The 20,007-nt window shown below is 31.1% G+C and overlaps 3 protein-coding genes and 1 long non-coding RNA gene across 5 annotated transcripts; 1 reads left to right on the top strand and 3 right to left on the bottom strand.

Moving 5' to 3' along the window:
* Window positions 1-1,849: 1,849 nt before the first annotated feature.
* On the top strand, window positions 1,850-3,226 carry LOC119687103. Its single transcript, XR_005253090.1, has 3 exons — window positions 1,850-1,923; window positions 2,047-3,030; window positions 3,062-3,226. It is a non-coding gene; the product is annotated as an uncharacterized LOC119687103 (long non-coding RNA).
* An 87-nt stretch (window positions 3,227-3,313) lies between these two features.
* LOC119687102 (DNA topoisomerase 3-beta-like) lies at window positions 3,314-10,300 on the bottom strand. 2 transcript variants are annotated; one of them, XM_038101286.1, is made up of 9 exons: window positions 10,093-10,300; window positions 5,221-5,971; window positions 4,954-5,154; window positions 4,297-4,891; window positions 3,975-4,166; window positions 3,857-3,915; window positions 3,717-3,802; window positions 3,542-3,658; window positions 3,314-3,481 (listed from the first exon to the last, which is right to left on the bottom strand). In XM_038101286.1, the coding sequence occupies exons 1-8, from the start codon at window positions 10,181-10,183 to the stop codon at window positions 3,546-3,548; spliced, it is 2,088 nt and encodes a 695-aa protein (XP_037957214.1). In that variant the 5' UTR covers window positions 10,184-10,300; the 3' UTR covers window positions 3,314-3,481; window positions 3,542-3,545. The 2 variants fall into 2 exon arrangements, with proteins under 2 accessions (XP_037957214.1, XP_037957213.1); XM_038101285.1 differs by having other exon boundaries at window positions 3,314-3,658.
* A 2,177-nt stretch (window positions 10,301-12,477) lies between these two features.
* Window positions 12,478-14,995, bottom strand: LOC119687100 (zinc finger protein 724). The gene is made up of 2 exons (XM_038101284.1): window positions 14,414-14,995; window positions 12,478-14,358 (listed from the first exon to the last, which is right to left on the bottom strand). Exons 1-2 carry the CDS (start codon window positions 14,948-14,950, stop codon window positions 13,345-13,347), a joined length of 1,551 nt encoding a protein of 516 aa, XP_037957212.1. The 5' UTR covers window positions 14,951-14,995; the 3' UTR covers window positions 12,478-13,344.
* A 1,110-nt stretch (window positions 14,996-16,105) lies between these two features.
* Window positions 16,106-20,007, bottom strand: LOC119687099. The gene is made up of 3 exons (XM_038101283.1): window positions 18,234-20,007; window positions 17,893-18,166; window positions 16,106-16,395 (listed from the first exon to the last, which is right to left on the bottom strand). Exons 1-3 carry the CDS (start codon window positions 19,291-19,293, stop codon window positions 16,158-16,160), a joined length of 1,572 nt encoding a protein of 523 aa, XP_037957211.1. The 5' UTR covers window positions 19,294-20,007; the 3' UTR covers window positions 16,106-16,157.

Here is a 20,007-nt window from a genome sequence, read left to right as displayed (position 1 = left end):
AGAAGTCACATTTTTCGAATGTGGATTAGAATCGATAACCGCTTAAATAGATGTTTTCACGACTTTTGTAGAAATATCTACATACATACATACATATGTACACAGCATTTTTAATCTTAACATCACAATATGAGCATCTAGGACCCTGACAATCGACTAACAAAATATTACTCAATTGTTTAGTATTTCTGGAAAGTTTCCCGCTTACACCTAATCTCAACTATATTCTAGTTTACATCGTATTTCTTCCATTGTATTATCATACTTCTCCCACATTCTAACATTCTCCCAACTAAAAATAGACTAAGTTCGATTATATCAGAATTGTATTTGTTTAGTTTGATCGTAAAATATAGTAAAATTCTATTATTTCAGTGGAAACGCGTTAGACGTGATTAGGAGCACACAACTTTCGTTGCCCTGTGGAAACCTTGACCGAGTTTCGTTTGATAATTTTTGTTTATTACTTAAAAATATATTAATTATTTAAAATGTTTAAATATAAGCAAATTAAATTGTTTGTTTACCTGATGCAATACTAAATATAATTTCAATAAGTATTTATGATTTGTGCGCATATGTATCTTACGTGACAAAATAGACGTTTTTTGGAAATAACAGAACATGCGCCCATTAAGTTCCAGAACATGATATTATATAAAAATCTTTCGCATACTTACTATGATTTAATCAGCTTAATGCGTTCTAATAATTTCTCAAATAAACAATATGACACAAACACGTTAAGTTCGTTTTGTATAATATGTTGTAGTTATTTTATAACAATACCGTAGGAGAATAAATACATATGAAAGTATGTACATACAATATATACATACATCAATAGATTGGTCATATATTGTTTTTGTATTCTTTTAAAAATGTATAACAATTAGTCTTTTTCTTAAAAATAGTTTTAATCAAGTTTTGACACAATAAAATATTTAGACCGTGTGCGAGTTCGAGTAAATTGAGATAAAGTAAATTGAAATTTCCTAGGGATTTTTTGCACTGCACTTATGTAAATATTTATTTTTTTATTTATTGCACTTATTTATTATTTTCAGTTCAAAGTTTTAAAATTCATTTATTTATTTATTAAACATCTTATTAAATTTTCACAATGATAATACTTAACTAACCTAATTTTATCTAATTTACCCTACTTGAAATTCTGGTAAATACCAACATATTCACTGCTATACCGACATAAGTTACTATTTTCGTCAATTTACCATAAATTTACTCGAACTCACACATGGCGTTAGTATTAATTTTATTCCAACATACAAATGTACATATCGCACTCCCTCTTCAAAAGAGGCACAACGAATTTATCGTTAATTTTCAGAAAACCCAAAACAAGTTTTGAAGCGTAGTGTTATTCCTAACAAAAAAACAGATATAACAGTTTTTTTTCGACAATTTGCAATAATAAAAACAAAGTGGAATTTTGCGTGTTGGTAGACAAGTAAACTATAATGCCTTGTTTTCACTATGTCATTTTAAATGACAATTACAATTGACTGGTGTGTCAATTGCGTTTTCATTAGATGACAAGAATGCGAATATGACATCATATGACTACCCATTTCCATAATACTGACAGTATTTGACATTGAAAATGACATAGTGAAAACGAGGCATAAGCAGTTCCATACATTAACTCAAAATTGACGAATTTCGAGTAGTGCCTCTTTTGAAAAAAGTGTGCGATATATTCACTATTAGTAAATTATTTTGTTGGTAAAACTTCAATGAGTAGTAGTTTAAAGTTCGAAAAGAGTTTCTGTTAATTTATTGTAATCATGTCAAAAAAATAAGTTTATGATGTAAATAATTAAAAAATATTCACTCGGAAATTAAAAAGACTGAATTTCTTAGAAAAGAGAGATTTCTAATTTGATAAATTGACAAGAGAAGGTACAGATGATTTAATGCAATGTTTAATACAATATGTTTTATTGAAAGCAGATTTTGTTTATAACAAGATTATACCAACCTAACCCACAAGAAGAAGAGTACTGATTAATTGATTAATTTTAGGTACTAATGCGGATGATACTACAATGCACACATTGTTTTCATTTCTGTGCCAATTATATAAACATACTGCCACTTCAGTTGCGACAATATCTCTTCTCTGCGTTGGAAATTTTGTCAAACAGTAATGCTGAATCTATTTTACCCACAAATTTTATTGTCAATTGATGACTTCACTACGGATTGGTATTCTTAACTTGCTTTTCCAATTTAAAATGACAAGCGAAGCAAATGCTTCTTGTGATAAATGAAGACAAAACAAAGTACCATACTTTCTGTCAACAAACAAATCTTCTGAGCATCTTGGAACACACGTCACTGTAGACAATTATAAGTTCGAACTCCAGCAAAATTTTAGTGTCCAGCAAAAGCTAACCAAACGGAGCCAATTATGCTGAGATTTGCATTTTTAAGATCAGAGTGGTGGTGTTTGTCGCTCCTAAGTTGATTTCTATAAGAGGAACCATAAGCGCAACATTGTTCATCAAGTAAACAAAGAACGCTGTATGCAGGTTGACTATAGTGATTATAGCTGATTCAGCATAACCGTTCAGCAGCCGTTACTTTGTGTGTAGGATAAATTTCTAAACAAAAACTGTAATATTGCGCTTTGTCTTGTATTTGGTTAAATACAAAATAAGACAAAACTTAAGTTGACAAATGTGTGGAATAAATCCACATAACAGAAGGAAGAATCATTCTTGTCAATAGAAGTTACTTCGGGCTAAGTAGGCCATTGGGTATAAATCCTTCTCTCAACAAACAAAAATCACGCTCTACAAGTTTCTTATCATGCCTGTCCTGCTATATGGTGCAGAAGTTTGGACAATTGCGAACAGCGATGAGAAGGCATTAGAATCATTAGAAGACACGCGTTGGCGATGAGTACCGAATTAGATAGAACGATGAGCTGTACGAGTCATACCGCGACTTTGACATAGTTGAGCACATAAAAATTCAGCAGCTTCGCTGGCTTGGTCATGTCGTGTCAATGGAAGAAAGTGCTCCGGTTGGAAAGGTCAATGGAAGAAAGTGCTCCGGTTGGAAAGGTGTTTGGTTTGGTACCCACAGGCGGAAAACGCAGTATAGGCCGTTCGTATCTTCGGTGGAAGAACCAGGTGATCAACGATTTAGTGTCGCTCTTTCTTATTATTGTGAAATCATGCAGAAAATTTAAATTTAATTTTAGAAGTGAAATGTTAAAAAATAAATTATTAATAAAATATATTAATTGAACTAAAAAACAAAATAGAAAAATAGGTTTGACTTTATTTTAAAATTTAATAATTATATACAATTAAACAAACATACAAAAAAAAGAAAAATAACTGATTCACTTTACAATTTTAGTAAGATATAATTAAAAAAAGGGCACTCAGACGTTTATAATTTTTTCACTTTACCGATTACTAAGTTACTGAACAACATCTGAATGGCCCTATGATGAATAAAGTAAAGATTTGATTTCAAATTTAAGTATGTAATCAAACACATTTACAAAATTAAAGTAGAGATGAACATGAAATGCATAGAACATCTGTAACGATCTTCTCACTTTCCTTAATAAAGTAAGTAGCTTTAATCATGCCTGACTCACATGTGTCACATTCCTTATCTGAAGAATGAATTCGATATATAAGATCCATTAATATAACATTAACATTAAATATTACCAATAACTATGACTGAAACTGCGCCTTGGAAACACTTTTTATTAAACGTACACTGTACACATTTTAGGTTCCAAATATGTTGCGATCTGAAATATATCAACCATATAAAAATTGATTTATTGAAAATATATTACTTTTACTCTTCAGTGGCATGCTGCAAATTGATAGTTCCCGTGCATTCTTTACATTTTATGATACTCTAATAAAATTGAGATTATAATGTTATTCATCTATTTTGGAGTTCTATATTGCACTAACCTTAATCTTAAAGTGAACAGTCATCAGTTTATGCAAATCTTCATTTTTAGTTTTCATATAAACAAATTTTTCATAAAATTTTCTAATAGCTACTTCTTTGACTTCTTCTACTTTGGCCTCACCTCTAGCAATAGATTTCAATTGGTTCTTCATTTCAACACGTAGGGTCGGACTTATAAGCTCTTCATCAACCTACATCCGTAAAGAATTACAAATTTAACATCTACGAATTTTATAATCATTATTAAGTTTTTTTTTATTATAATACAATATATACCAGAATAGTATGATATATATATATATATATATTATTAAGTTTAACCTTTTTCAACCAATGAATTAAATTTTTGCCTAACATTGTAGGTATCAATATCCTTTCTCGTACAGCTCGTACATAGTTTCGTTTGTATAAATTATTAATGATATCGGGCACCGAACCAGGTGTTCCAATGTAATACAATTGCAGTTGGGAAATTAATTCCCTCTCAGTAATATAGGTAGGTTTTACAGTTAACTTTACATGCTTTTGTAATTTGTAAGTATTAATCTTATCAGTTTTCTTTAAAATATTCGTTATCTTTACGATATCAGTATTTTCTTGTTTCAAAAAGTTCAAATCTTCACAATCCATTATATCAGTAAAACCAGCCTGTGTAACTTCTTGGAATTTAGCTGAAAACACATCATCGCCCATTTTAAGTTGTGCAGTAGTAGTCCGATAGATTAAATTGTTTGATATGCTTGCTAAAAAATAACGTGAAATAAGCATTAATACGTCCATATCTCCTTTGGAGAGATTTCTAGTCGGCATTTCAACTGGTATTATAGGGAAATTGTCGCCAATTTCATCTTCATTGACAGGACCTTGCATATCAAATGGGGATTTTAATTTATCCTTAAGTTTATGCAAAGTTGATCTGAAAGATGTACAAAATTTATAAAGAAAATCTTTGTATTTTGCAAATAGTATTTAACTAACTTGTAATCATATTTGTTTGGAAATGCATTTGACGAAGTGCGAGGATAGCTTGTGTATCCTCTCAAATACAGACTTTCTGCAGTTTTCATTGCATCAAATGGACTAATATTTAATTCAAAAGAGCAAGCTTTTAAGAATTCATAAGTATTTAGAGGGAGTGGTCGTTTCACTTCAATCAATTCCGATTTAATTTTCAATAGTCTATAAATGTATAAAGATTATACTATATAATTTTTATAAAAATTTTAATAAATAAGTCAATCTTACTGTGCCTCTTTAAATTTTTTTAATTTTTGTAATACTGATTCAGCAATATCTTTTTTCTTAATTTTTTTTTCATTATTATGATAGAAGACAACTGTACAATCATCTAAAGTGGCCGTAAGCGTAAACTCCCAATATTCTTCTGGTTTGAAGTTAGTAACTTCATCGGCACGCTGAACACAAAGTGCAAGTGCGAGAGTTTGGCATGGACCATAGGAGATAATGGCACTTTTTAGTTCTTTATAACCACGTAAATACTCAGTCAATTGCCGGGTAAATGCACATCCAATACGCAAATCAAGTTCGCGACGTGTGTCCACATATTTGGATAAATTTTCATCTGGTTTCACCAAATTGGCAAGCGAATATTTTATTTCACTTTCAAGTAGGGATGAGAATCTAGCTCGATACAACACCATGTCAATATTCTGTATAGAACTGGAAACTGCACTCTTTATTTCAAAGCAAATATTTTCACCTTCATCATCGCAGTCCATCCATAAAACTACATACTTACAGCCTACAGCCAATTCGGATAAAAACTCAACAATTTTTTGTTTTTTTCTAGTTTCCTCTTTTACAATAGATGCATCGAATAGGCTAATTGGATCAACAGCTTTTCGATTACGGAAGTTTGGTGTAAAATTGAGCGTCATAATATGACCAAATACTGACGTCATTCGATAACGCACCGTTCTTTTTGAGGATAGGAATGTACCATTCCATTCGTACACTTTCGATGGTTTATTTGCTCCTACAATATAAATGTTAATTTTCATTTTAGTATGTAAAATATTTTTCAAAAAAACAGAAAAATAAAAAATAATCTCAGTTTAATTTTCTAAATACAATCCTCAATTTTAATATAAAAGTATACTTACAAAAAAAGACTGAAAGTACATATACCGTATTTGTATTATTGCATATTGAAGCAATATATGGTATATTCAATATATTATAAATATTCGAATATTTAAAATATTATGACCTTAAAAGAAAATATTTCTTGGATTTTAAGCAAGGAAGAACGAAACAAGCTGGATATCACATTGGCTTATAAGGTGAAATAGTATCGCATTATACATAAATTTAATTGCAGGATATGCGCCCCTTATAACATATATGTACCTATGACACCCATTTTGCAAATTTGTGTTAAAAAAGTATTAGATTAAATAAGAACTTTCGTTTCTTTAAGTTATTATAAAGATAACCTCCAGTCCTTATAAAATCCTATACAAAAACACTTTTTTATTGAGATTTTTTTTATAGATCGAAAGTAAAAAAAGTTTCAAGATTTTGTTCATTAACCAAAGTCGTTGGTGAAATTAGAAATAGATCTATAGCAGTTAAGGAGCACAGACAAAATAGGTCTAACTTGGTGTTCCACGAAGAGTTAAGATCTTTGATCATTGTTATTCAAAATTTTACCATTCAGTGGTACATCAAATTTAAAAGCGATTTTAGGGATACCCATAAGGACCAATCCGGGTAAAATGGCATCAAAACGTTCGATACAGGGCCTTTTACTGTTTTTATTATTACGTACAAACTCCATATATCAGATCTGTTCCACGAGCTACTCGTAGTAAAACTCAACTAAAACACAAGTAAAGTAGCAACTGAGAGTGTAACACAAATAAAGTGCCAAATTACGCTCTTTACACAGATTTTCATGGAACAGCTTTGTGCGAAGTCTGGTTAGAACATCAGTGCCGCGCAAATAAGCAACACCAAAATTTAAATTCAAACCAAAACAGCTGATTTACACATCACACAAATTTTACTTGAAATAAAATGTACGAGTAAAGTCTGTGTAGCATTTTCAAATTTCGACAGGGATGTTACGCTCTCTCAGATGCTCTTATTTACTCAAAAATTTGCTGGTGGATCTGAGTATGCATTTAGCTGCGAAGTATTTTTTTTTAATAAGAAAAGAATGTCAAGCCTTTCGAACATATATATGAACTTGAAGGCCGTTGTAAGATAATTTTAAATTTAAATAAAATTTTTCTTAAAACATTTTAAAAATAAAATAAATTAAATAGAAAAACAGATGCAAATAGTGTGAAACTACTTATAATTATAAACTTTAATTCTTAATTAAGAAAACTATTACTAAAACTATAACCATACATCTGTTTTATCATGCGATGTATAAAGTTTAATTAAAATTGTTTAATTACTCTAAAAATAACAAATTTTTCAAATTATTTGTGTTCTCTAAAGAAAAGTTTCTGAAATTTTTTTGTGCTACGCCCCATGCAAGACTTAAAATATTTTTATTGGTTCCCCAAAGGCAATGTTACATTTGTCTTGCACATAAGTACATTTTGTTTAGTTTTTGGCCTCAACATGATATAGATAATAATAAAATAGTTAAGTATCATAAAAAAGTAAAAAAAATTCAACTATTTGCGAATATAAGCAGATATGTTAGCTTAAACGACCTTTTCTTCTTATACATTTTTTTAAAACATTCTTTTCAAAAACGGGACTGTCCCGATTAAAATGACACTTTTTATTATACCATAGCTCCAAAGTTAACGATATCTATTTACAAAATTCCTGAAAAATGTGCGAACATAAAAGTCAAGTACGGTTTTGGGTCAGTTGGTTAAGGTACGCTGATGCTGAGCTTGAAATTTGGCAGGGCACGAGTTCGATTCCTGGTATTTGCAGTCTCAAAAAATTATTTATGAATAATGATATATAACAATTAATTCCAAGACCACTGATGATGAGTATTTGGCAATACTCGAAACAGCTGTATGGTTAGCCAAAAATTAAATTAATTAAAATAATATTGTATTAAAATATTATGTAAAGTGCAGTTCAAATAAATTAGCAAATCAATTAGTTTTGAGATGGGATCCATTATGATTTTCTACGCGTCGTAATTTGACCACAGATTCTAAGCAACTTACATATATCGTTAAGATATATCAACGACTTAAATTAATTCTAAAGATATTAAACTTTAAAGTGATAAACTGTTTTCTTTGATTACATAAAATATTGGACGAATTGGATGAGTTGAATAAATTTAATATTGATAAGACAAGCGGTGATTCACACTACATACTACTACATTTTGCAAAGAAAAGGTTCGACTTATGGAGACTTCGAGTTAGTCTCCATATTTTTTTTTTAATTTTTGAAAGAAACTAGAATTACATTTTAAGGTATTTATTTATTCACAATCAAATAAAGCACAAAAGGTATAGTGAAGTAAAATATTCAGAAATTTGATATTCAGGATTTGGGACTTTAATTTGTTTCTTATTTTCAGTAAAAAGAGATTCCACTTTATTCATACTCTTATAGTGCTCATTAGTTGTAGTATCATTCGTTTGCAAAAATGAATTCAGAATTTTGAGTGAGTCTTCTACTTCATTCTTGGAAGGCGGATGAACAATTACATCCACCGAATTCTCATCATCACTTTCCCTTGCGCTTAGAATTGGATCCAGTAATTTAAAGCTATAGTGCGCAATAATATCGTCATCTGCAGGAAAGCTTGATGTACAAATTTCATTGTCAAACTGAATATAATTGTTAAAAATAGTATTGGAAGTTATTTTATTTACTTTAAACCACGCTGCCAGCGACTGACATTTGCACAAAGAAGCAACTTAAGAAAGAAAAAATTAAACATTTGGTTTGGAAGAAGGGGCTTCCCCTAACAGCAAAATACATTTATACTTGAAACAAAAATTCAACTTAAAAAATGCACTTTCTCATATTTCTATCGGCACGGAACAAAATATTTGTTCGAGTTATAGAGAAATTCGTAGCAGTCCGAGTTATGGAAGCAAAATTGTATATAATTTGCTCTCTAAAACTTTGGTGCACTGTTTTTAGTTTGAGTTATGGAAGTTTGACTGTATTTGCAATTTTAAACCGGATATCTCAAGAGCTGAAACTATGTCGGCATAACTTCCCTACCTATGTTGTACATATTTAAAAAAATTCTCTGCCCAGTGTGTTGTGGGTTGGTAATTAACTTCACCAATAATAAATGTGTTAAATTCGACAATAACGAAATAGTGAATATACCAAGGACGATATGTGTCGTACGTGGAATAATTGATACCGGTGTTGGCAACTCAATATAAAATTTGCCAGTTTAAGGAATAAGAGTAAGATTACATAGCACAACCAGTACAGTACTCTTTTGGGTTATTCAATTCGTAAGCTTAGAACTTGTCGCAATTACTGCTGGGGTTTTTGGAGCTTAAAAATATACATACTATGCAATTTTTAATTTCATACATATACGAGTATAAAATCATTAGTTTTAAAGGCATCGGAAAACTCATGTCGTCAGCACTTTTTGCACTGTCGTTTGCACTATGGTAAAAAGTTGAAAAAATATTAGAAATGAATACTAATACTAATTTCTACACATGAGAAATACGATCCCTTACTCTGCACAGTATAAGCATTCTCCCCCAAGAGGCATTAATAGAGTAACATCACTTCCCCGCACTTCAATCGACTGTAACTACATACGTTCATTTCACACGACAAAGGAATAGACGTGTATGTGTTTGCGGCACGGAATTTACTTGTGTATATAGAAATACATATGTACATTGTATTTGAAGAAAATCAAAATTGTGATTAATTTAAAAAAGTTATTATATATATTAAGCAAGCATTAAGCGAGCATTAAGTAAATATTATATATCACATTTTAATCTTCACTCAATTCACACAATGCAGTCAATAGGACGTCGAAGTAAAATTATTTTCCGAAAAAGATATTTTGCACACTTCAATTCTGAATATCAAAATCTATTGCTACTAATTATTATGTGGTTTTTTAGTTAACGACAGATGATTAAAGTATTTCTTTAAAAAATCATCTACCTCTAATTCTCTTGCATTTATTATTTGATAATACTTTTGCCACAGCCAGGGCTGCTTTAGGCTTCTCTGCGACCATTAAAACAGTCTCCATTTTTATTTAACTGAACGTAACTGAACAGAGAAACTCGCGCACAACACAATCAGAACCTCTTTCTCGCTATAGTAGCAGACCACAACTGCAGATTATAACTTTACTGATGTACAATTGTGATATTGAATGCATTGACATGCGAATTCCCTTAGCTTTAATGGGAATTCCCCAGTTTTTAAAGCATTTCGTGCACAGAACAAAATTAAATATTTACTAAATGAATACATGGCACACGGTTGCATGACATAAAATTGTTCTGTGTTATTATTAAAAACTTTAAAATGTGCTGTGTAAAGTGTAGATTACATGCGTATATTTCAAATAATTAAATTAAAAGTAAAATATAAATTTATATAAGCACCTAGGTGACAGTATTCAAAAACATCGAGCACCCAAACAAAAAACATCAATACATACATATGTGTAAGAGACTGTTATAACCACCAGATTGTAGACCAGGATTACAAATTCTAACATGGGCAATATCATCTTAATCAAATATCAAAAAAAGAAAAAAAACAAAAAAAGAAATAGGTTCCATATGCGGAAATTGATGGAAAATCGAACTACGCGAATATATCTGACGAAAGATTATATACTTATTTTTCTGCTCGATTGATGTTGATATTTACGAACGACAGAATAGTTTGTTATTGATTAATATTTTATTAAAGTAAGTCATGGAAGTGCAAATACACGATTAGTGTTAATTAAGTTATATTTAGATGCATCCACATCAAAGCGAACGCTTGCGAATGGTCGAATATTTGTAGATAATCGTACCTGCAAAAGTTTGGTGTGGATGCAATCGTAAGTTATACAGTCGTAACTTAAATTTCAAAAAAGACTCAAGTATATTTTAAGTCACTAAATTTGACGACGTAAGCAGGACCGCCCCTGTCGAGCATATTGCAATGCGGCAATAAATTTAGTTCATTTCTTTAATAATTAGGTAAATTTATTCCTTACTTCTAACAATCAATTATAGTTTATAGTATATAACTTTATACATACACATAGAAGAAAAAGTCTGTATTCACCAACAAACTTTCACTTGAATATTGTATAACTTATTTAATTTTTACTAAAATTGATTTCTGATATCTGATTTATTTTAACCAAGAAAAAACAATGAAGTTCAAATATAAAAACTTTACAATTATCAATAATTTTTGAAGCAGAAAAAGTCTGTGTCCATTTTTTAATATTTAGATTAAAACAATTCAAATTCACTCAAATCAACCTCTTTTAGACGTCTTTGTGTGGATTCAACCAGCTTTGCAGTATTCTGTGTGTTTATTTTTTGTCATTCTTCAGTGATGACGTTTCTGAACATGTCATAGCTGAAAATTATGCGCTGGCGAATCTTATTTTCTACATAATCCCACAGATATTCTATGATACTAAGGACTGGTGATTTTGGTGGTATTCGAAGTTGTCTGGGAGCATGATACAGCAGCCAATCCCGTACGATCCCTGCTGTATACATAGAATCGTTGAAACAAAAAGATTGCCTCAAGTCCTAACATTCTGGCATTTTCTTTTAAATTTGTTTTTAGAATATTTAGATACTCATATTTATGCATTGTGTCTTGTAAAAATTCATGTTTGCCAGCAAAATTACTTGCTATACACCCCCAAACTATTACGCCTACACTACCATGTTTCACAGTTAAAATTAAGTTTTGTTTATCATAGGCTGTATATGATTTTCTCCACACAAGTTTTCTACCTTTTTTTCCAAATATGCAGAATTTATTCTCATCGGAGAAAATAACTCTTTTCCAGAACTCTATACGTTTATTTAAATGCTCTCTCGCAAAGTTTAATCATTTTATTCTATTATTTCCGGATATGTATGACTTTTTGTTGCAAAATTTTCTTTTCGGCAATATCTTTAGCTAGTTTTGAGGCTGTTACGCTTGGAATAACTTCACCTGGTTGATTATGCTGCGTCTTTCTCTAATTGTGTTTAATTTTTTTTTTAAGAATAATTGTTAATATTTTGTTTAAATTTCATTGTTTTTTTCTGGTTAAAATCAATAAAAAATCAATTTCAGTAAAAATTAAATAAGTTATGTGAAATTTATATTTCTACTATATATTTTATAGTATATTTTTAATATTGTTGTGCGGTTGCTTCTTAACGCAGTATTTAAAAAATTGTTTATTTGTGTAAACAATATAGAAATAACGGAATTTGTTGTTTCAACGTTTACTAATATAAATTTTATTTAACAAAAAATTTAAATAATATAAAACAAATTTGGTACAAAAAATGTTATTCTCGGCAGTCTTTTTTATATTTGTTATTAATTTACAATAGTTATATTGATTTGAACACAGGCGCGGCGTGTTTAAGTTAATTTATAAGTCTTAAAAGTGAGTCATGGTAGTTCTTCTTAAAAGTAAAAAAAAAATTTTTTTACTTTTAACTTGCATACATATACGGAAATGTCCGATATATACCAGCTGGTTAAAATGGTACAGCACATTTTCCTTAATAGCTAATATGCTAACATTATCTATTATCTATTTATGCTTCATATGGTAGAAAGACTGTAATAAACAGAAAATTGTTTAGTATCAGTGCTGCTAATTGCCTTGGCCTTACACATTGGGGCACACACTGAGCTCTGGTTTGCGTTGTATTAAACACTAGTTGGCCTTTGTAAGTAAAGCTGTATTGAACACTTTTAAACCACTTCTCATTGTTTTACTGATCTGTTTCACGTTGTTGTTGTTGTAACCCGCAAAGATATATAAAGTGGGTAACATGAAAGGAATCACAAAAACGTATACATGAGTAAGGATGTGTAATGGAGGTAATGGTAGTGTGATAGAGGAGGGAATTACTTAAGAGTAAGAATGAATTGGGGACAATTAGAATGATTTGTTTCATTAATTGATCTACTGTCAAGGTGTTAGTCACCTTTCGAAATAAATTCATGTTATTCGATTAAACCTATGAAGGAATAGTTGCATTAGCATATTTTCTTTGATTAATCTTTAGTTACCCGTGTATGAAATCGACAATACCAATAAACACAAATCTGATTTTTTAGAATCGATGCTTAAAGTATCATATATGTATGAAAGCAGACACTCAAATCGCTTTCTAACAAGACTATAATTATTTAAATTGGACAAACACTCAAGTATCAAATGCTTTCAATCACAGCAATGTCTTCATAAGTTTCAATATTTAGTAATGTCGCAGGAAGTATACTAACATCATCTACTGTAGTTTTTGGCAAGATATTACGTATACTCTTAGTAACTTCAATTGTTTCTGGTACTTTTTTAATAAATTTTTTCTTATTTTTTTGTGGTTTCATTTTCTCTTCGATGTTGTGCTTAGTTGTTAATAATTGTATAGGTAATAATTGAAATGTATCGTCAGTTTGGTTTTCAAAGGAATTTTCCACAACTTCCGATAGTTCTAACACTACAGCCTTTTCCGTATGCATTCGCTGTGTGTGTTCTTTAACTTTGTCGGAGCGATGACTTGCAAAACTACACAGTTGGCATTTATACTTGTTTGTTTCTGTTGCTGAATGTTTGATAGCGTGCCTTTTTAAGTTTTTATTTTGACTAAATTTGCAACCGCATATTTCACAAACAAATGGACGTTCTTGCTTATGTGTTTCTATATGTAGTTTAAGATTTTCCTTTCGGTTTGTACTGTGCTTACAATCTGTAAAGGGACACTTGAAAAATTCTCCCGTGTGTAGCAATTTGTGAGATTTTAATGCTTTCATGTTTGTCGTGCTAAATCCACAAACATCGCAAAGCATTTGCTTTTCCTTGTTGTGACTAAGTAAATGATCCCGGAGTCCATGTTTCCATTTGAATGCTTTGTCACAATGTGTACATTGATGTGGCGTTTCAGTCGAATGTTTTGGGAAATGCACAAATAAGCTAGTGCGAGTAACAAATCGAGCATCGCACTCTAAACAGAAAAATGGTTTCTTCAAGTCACTGCTATGTTTCCTTAAATGTAATTCATACTCCCGCCAAGCAGTAAAGCCGACTTCACAAAGTGAACACGTTAGATGTGAAGCCTCGCAGCAATGCATATGTGCTATCATATCTTTGACGTTATAACATTTAAATTCACATGCCATGCAATTATTCATTTTATTATTTGCAGAAGTATTATGTGGATTTCTTAACTAAACACAAATTCAGAAAATTAATTTTTAAGAATTATTTACGTATTTGAAATACCTTAAAGTACGTTCTTTCCTCATTTAAAATTGTATTTGTTGCCATATTAATGTCTGCTTTCACATCTTTATTTTCCAATGCAGCTGCATTGATAGTTTCATTAACCTCTACAATAGCACTGTTGCCCATTCCCTCACAATGTTCTTCACCTTTACTTTGATATAAACTCAATAGCTCAGTGACTTCAAGGCGATTTGCTAGTGTCTTAAAATGCATTTCATGTTCTGTGGCAATTGACACAATATCCTCATAAAAAAAATCAACCATAGTTTGCAAACATTGAGCACACTTAAAATCGTTAATAATTATCTTTAAAGGATTATGAATTGAAAACTGTAGTAACTTTTGTATTAAATGTGGTCCACCGACGTATCGGCTTTGCGCACCAACAACGCAATAATGTGCGAACACAAAATGCTCCGTATCGCTTAAAGCGATTATAAGATCACAATATTGTCCCGTACGACGTTGGTCATTAAGATAGTTCGAAACCTTAGAATGTAATGGTTGATGAAGTGTGGGCACACTTTGGAACATCTTGCACTAAATCGCTACTGCCCAGCAAATTTGTTTACCATCAGATGTTTTTGACAGCAAAAAACATTCACAGTTGGATGACAGTTGGAAATTAAATAAAAAATACAATTCACAATAGTATATGTTAAAATCATTTTCAATATTTCAACTTCCTAACGGGAAGTAATTATTATCCGGAAACAGTCGAAGGAGGTATTGCCTCATTGCACTAAATAAAAATATTGAAATTGTTCAAAATATTTGTTCAAGATAGATTTTTTGGTTATGTGCAATAAACGAAAGATCAAGTTTTGTTTTTGTTTGTCCTTATTTCATATAATATACAGATCAATCGCATTCTTTTATATATATGACACAAACTAATTGAGCTTTTATAGTAAATTTTAAAATAAAATATGCTTCCTAAATTATTTCATATATTTTTAACGCAAGAAAATATACAACTTTGCATTTTAATGGCAAGTACTCTAATATTGCAATATATTGCAACGAATAGAAAAATAAATGGCAATAATTGAAATTAATAATATAGTTTGAATGATATAGTGGACTAATGAGATAAATTTAATATTTATAAATACACTCAAAAATGTTTATCTTCATACCTAATATAAGAAACAAATAACATACAAGACTTACCATATCTTCTATGGTATCTTAAAGGAATGGAATAAGGATGCATCTGATGATATGAAATGCTGTAATAAAATTTAATAAAGTTGGGAGAAGGTGGTGAGGATAACGTTTGTCAGATATGATAGAGATTATGTTGATTAAAAATAGTATCTGCCAATACTAGCGGATCTTGTTTATAGATGAGATGGAGTGTCAAATCAATTGGACTCAGATTTGTGTGAACAGTGAAACAATTTCACAGATTTATGAGTTCATTTGTTATTTTATTTTACTAAGTCAGTAAATGTTTTGGAACTGACAAAACTTTTTCTTATAATGCAATTTATTTTCTTTTCAGTTGAACAAATCCGTAAACTTTGTTCATTAAACGCTATTGTAAACATAAACAGCAGTCCTTCAAAATGAAAAAACTGAACTAACATTTTAATCTAATGCAAAGCTTTTAATATTACGAACACTTTAAATGATAAATTATTTTTAAAATTTTAATATTTTGCTTCGTGCTTAATATTTATTATTTATTTGACTTAAAGCTTCATAAATTTTGTTTAAAAATATTGAAAACAATAACTTAATAAGTAATTTTACGTTTATTCCAATCGATCGCGATCTCCGGCATTACAGTACCACGCATAAAATCAACAGCAACAATGTTTGCTGTTCTGGCCAAATCATCTCTGTAGAGCTGGGAGACACGCCAATTAACATTGTCGGCAAGTTTTCTTAAGCCTCCATATTTATCTACAATTACGCCCCATGGTTCTGGTGTCAGTTCTGCCATATCAGCAACTGGACGGCTTGATAGACGACTGTAAGAATAAATTATATATACTTTATTCATTTATATATACTTCAAATAAGTGCAAAAGTATTAATTGGAATGATTTACCGCTTCTGTAGAAATACATATCAATATACATAAATCGCTTAACGCTACATTAACATAATAATATAGTGAAAGAAAAAGAACAGTCCGGGTACGTGTCACTTGTATTGGTAAATATGCACTTCAGTTTTAAATATAAAATAATTTATAGAAATTGTTAGTCCGTATACCGTATCAGTGTAAAGAAAAAAAGAAATGCTTTACAAATACTTTAACGGATTACAGTAAGTACCAAGGCGATAAGTAAAAACATACGAATGGTATATAATGCATAAAAATATTTAAAAATGGCAATTCAAATCTCTTTTACACATATCATCACAAATCAATTACATATTGTTATTGATAATTAATTGAAGTGGGTTTAAAGGCGTATTAAACAGTCCTCTTAAATTCAAATCGATTGATCTAATTGTTGAATTTTTCTTCCTGTACTGACTTATATGTAGGCACATCTATGCATTTTGGTCAAGCTCCAATAAAAGAAAATCAAACTCTCTCATTAAGATACTCCTATAGAGATGTCAGACTTATAGTACGTTTACTTACAGATTATTGTATATTAAGTGGCCGTGCTAGGAGACTAAATCTCCCTTTCAACCATACCTGCCGCAGTTGTAGAGAGGATGATGAAAGTGCCTCCCATTTGCTTTGTTTATGTCCAGCACATGCGCGGCGCTGCCTTATCACTTTAGCGGCTTTCTTTTCTAAGGATCTTATCGAACTGCAAAACCTTCCTCTGAAAAGCATTATACACTTTACCAAAGGTAAATCCTTGAGTTTTTGATCCCTTGGGATCGCCGGTATAACCTAACCTATCCTAACTTAATTGTCGAATTCAATTTTAAGATGTGATTTTAATTTTTAAATATTATATGAAAGTTGATCAGACTATTCTGACAAATATATAAATTATTCATATAAATTCCACATTCAACCTGATTTAGATTAATTTTTATGATACTGTGGGATATTTAATACTTATGTATAATTAAAAATAACATTTCGAATTTACCAATAAATGAAACGCGCAAACAAAAATTGATTTTTTTTGTATAGGTGGGGATGTATATATATTTTTTCTAAAAATGATCAATTTTCCTGTACTAAGAATCATTCTATAACTTCAAAAGAAGAATTTTTTTAGATTTGCACAATTTTAAAATCGATTTTGAGAGGTTTGTAAAAGAGAAAGCTCTGTTAATGTAAATGTTAATGTTAATGAAAATTAAGATTTCTTCTTCCTACACTCCCAGATGACATATGTGAGAGAAAGCTTTCTTGTAGAAGAAAGTGCTATGTAAAAGTTATAAACAATACTAAGGCAATGCTGAGATAGCATTTACGCAGTACTGAAAAATATATCGACACAAAATTTTGACTACATGATAACCGTTTTCATATTAGTAGAGATACTTACGAGACGTCCAGTGAGTTAACCATTCTCAAATGTCGTTCCAACGCCACCCAATTTTGAACATTACCCCAACGTTGTTCAACTGCAGTAAAAAGTAAGTGTGGAAATTCATTAACTATAGCAGGCTTGTCATAAGCGATTATAACATTTTGACGCCTTGACCAAATGTCATGCAATGAACCACTCCATTTGACTGAAGGATGCACAATTAAATCTCCAAATTGTTCTTGTATAAAATGTACTAAAAGACGGTGAACACCCAAGGTTCGACCAAAACCTAAACACATATAAATTAAGAATAGTTTTCATAAAAAATTTAAAATTCAAAATTTCACATTACTCACCTACAGGGAATTCCTTTAAGCCGAATATGACAATCTCGTTGGTATCCAATACAAACGCTTTAACCTGTTCAATAATTTCACGTAATGGACGTTGTCTTGTAATGCCGTGATTAATAAAAAATTTTTCAGGTGTGTTGCGATAATAACCAACACGTATATCCAAATAACGTGCACCATGCATAAGTTGAGTGCGTACGTCCTCATCCTGAGTAAGTGCATATTTTGTAACAATTGTCTCTTGCAGGAGTGGATCAAATTTGGGACGGTAAGATCCGGAGTCATGGGTACCTGGTATAAATAGGTCTCTCATACGTAGGCTACCGATTACTGTACTCAAATCGTGCATCCAAGTTGGATATGCACGAAAACAAGTTGTTGCAAGTATACTGCCTTCACCATTAATATAACTGGCCCAATAGCCATAACAGCTCGTATTTTTTGTTATATAATCAGTTATTTCATAGTTGAACGGTACACCAGTAGTAAACCATTGCGTACTCAAACTAGGTTGTATAGCAGCCACAATATCGTTAGCACCATTATTTGAAATCCAATAATGATGTTGCTGCGGTGCAGGTGTAGAAGTCAACTGGGTTCCTGATATCCGTGAAATTGTACGCGATGAGTCTCCTAATGGCGTGTTAGCATTTATATTTATAGGTGAATTAAGATTTATACCTGCAAACCTGCTTAGTTCACTGATAGAACTGGTTCTTATTGTAACACCATCGATTGGGATAGAACTACTACCTCTATCAACGGCATCAAACACAGCTAATGGGGTAGTTGTAGCGTTTAGCTTTATGCGACTAAAGTTAATAGGTTTTTGCTTTGTTAGTAAAATATTATCATCACTGCGTGCGGGCGCATTTTTCCAGGAAATCTCTATAAAACGTTTACGTGCACTAATCGTTAACCATAGGCGTAGCTGATTTGGATTGCTATCTGGCAGTGTTGATCCTATATCGACCACAGCATCGTCACTATAGCCATATGTCTGGGCAATTACAATTTGGCTCAGAACAAGTACAACTCCAGTTGATACACTTTTAACCAACATCGTCTTCTTCACACACGTTTAGTACTTATATTATTAATAATTTATTTATTTAAATTTAAAATTCAATTTTCGTTTTGATTTTTAATATTGTATTGTTAGTGCTGAGGTCGCGGAAACTGCTGAATACGACAAAGCACTCAGCGCGTAGTTCGCCCTTCGCATTAACTTAATTGTACCAAATTAAATTATTGTAAAATCTGTTTAAATTTAAGCATAGAGTATCAGATCACAACAAGTAACACTAATTCGATCGATGTGCCTCCTCTCTTCTTCAATCTGCTTGCCCGCTGAGGATGGAAGCGATGAAGTTTTGCTTGAATTTAAGATTGCAGATGCAGCCCGAGTTTTTTCACTTTCTTTACCGAGCGCGTAAGTCGTGAACGTAAGTCGCGTATTGCCCTTGTTTCCGTCGTGCGCCCAAATGCGATCGTTTCATGTAGGAAGCTCAAAGTGTTCTAATGTGATGTGTTACCCATGCGTATTTGTTGGGTTCATTTAAATGTTTTTTATTGTTGCTTTTGTTTTTGTTTCCATTGTTGTCGAAGCTATGAGTATAGCTTTCATCTTGTTATAAACAATGTACGAGTATCTGCTTAATGCGCTATAATAAATTACCCTTACAAATTATACGCTACAGCCAGCAATATATGCATTTGCTCTGCATAGATGCAATATATTGTGTGATATTATATTTTCATTTTATTTTAATCATTT

The sequence above is a fragment of the Teleopsis dalmanni genome, chromosome X, assembly GCF_002237135.1.
Source record: "Teleopsis dalmanni isolate 2A chromosome X, ASM223713v2, whole genome shotgun sequence".
In the NCBI taxonomy this organism is placed as follows: Eukaryota; Metazoa; Arthropoda; class Insecta; order Diptera; family Diopsidae; genus Teleopsis; species Teleopsis dalmanni.
The sequence above is the reverse complement of the archived record's forward strand: the minus strand, read 5'-3'. Positions and strand labels throughout refer to the sequence as shown.

Bases quoted from the DNA above. Each gene is read 5' to 3' on its own strand.
- LOC119687102 (XM_038101285.1), bottom strand. From the start codon at position 10,183: ATGGAGACTGTTTTAATGGTCGCAGAGAAGCCTAAAGCAGCCCTGGCT. The intron at 5,155-5,220 runs GTAAGATTGACT...ATACATTTATAG, and splicing joins AAAAAATTTAAAGAGGCACA to ACTATTGAAAATTAAATCGG. The intron at 4,167-4,296 runs GTTAAACTTAAT...TTACGGATGTAG, and splicing joins TAATTCATTGGTTGAAAAAG to GTTGATGAAGAGCTTATAAG.
- LOC119687099 (XM_038101283.1), bottom strand. From the start codon at position 19,293: ATGTTGGTTAAAAGTGTATCAACTGGAGTTGTACTTGTTCTGAGCCAA. The intron at 18,167-18,233 runs GTGAGTAATGTG...ATATGTGTTTAG, and splicing joins CTTAAAGGAATTCCCTGTAG to GTTTTGGTCGAACCTTGGGT. The intron at 16,396-17,892 runs GTAAGTATCTCT...TTATTCTTACAG, and splicing joins GTTAACTCACTGGACGTCTC to TCGTCTATCAAGCCGTCCAG.
- LOC119687100 (XM_038101284.1), bottom strand. From the start codon at position 14,950: ATGTTCCAAAGTGTGCCCACACTTCATCAACCATTACATTCTAAGGTT. The intron at 14,359-14,413 runs GTATTTCAAATA...ATTTGTGTTTAG, and splicing joins AGGAAAGAACGTACTTTAAG to TTAAGAAATCCACATAATAC.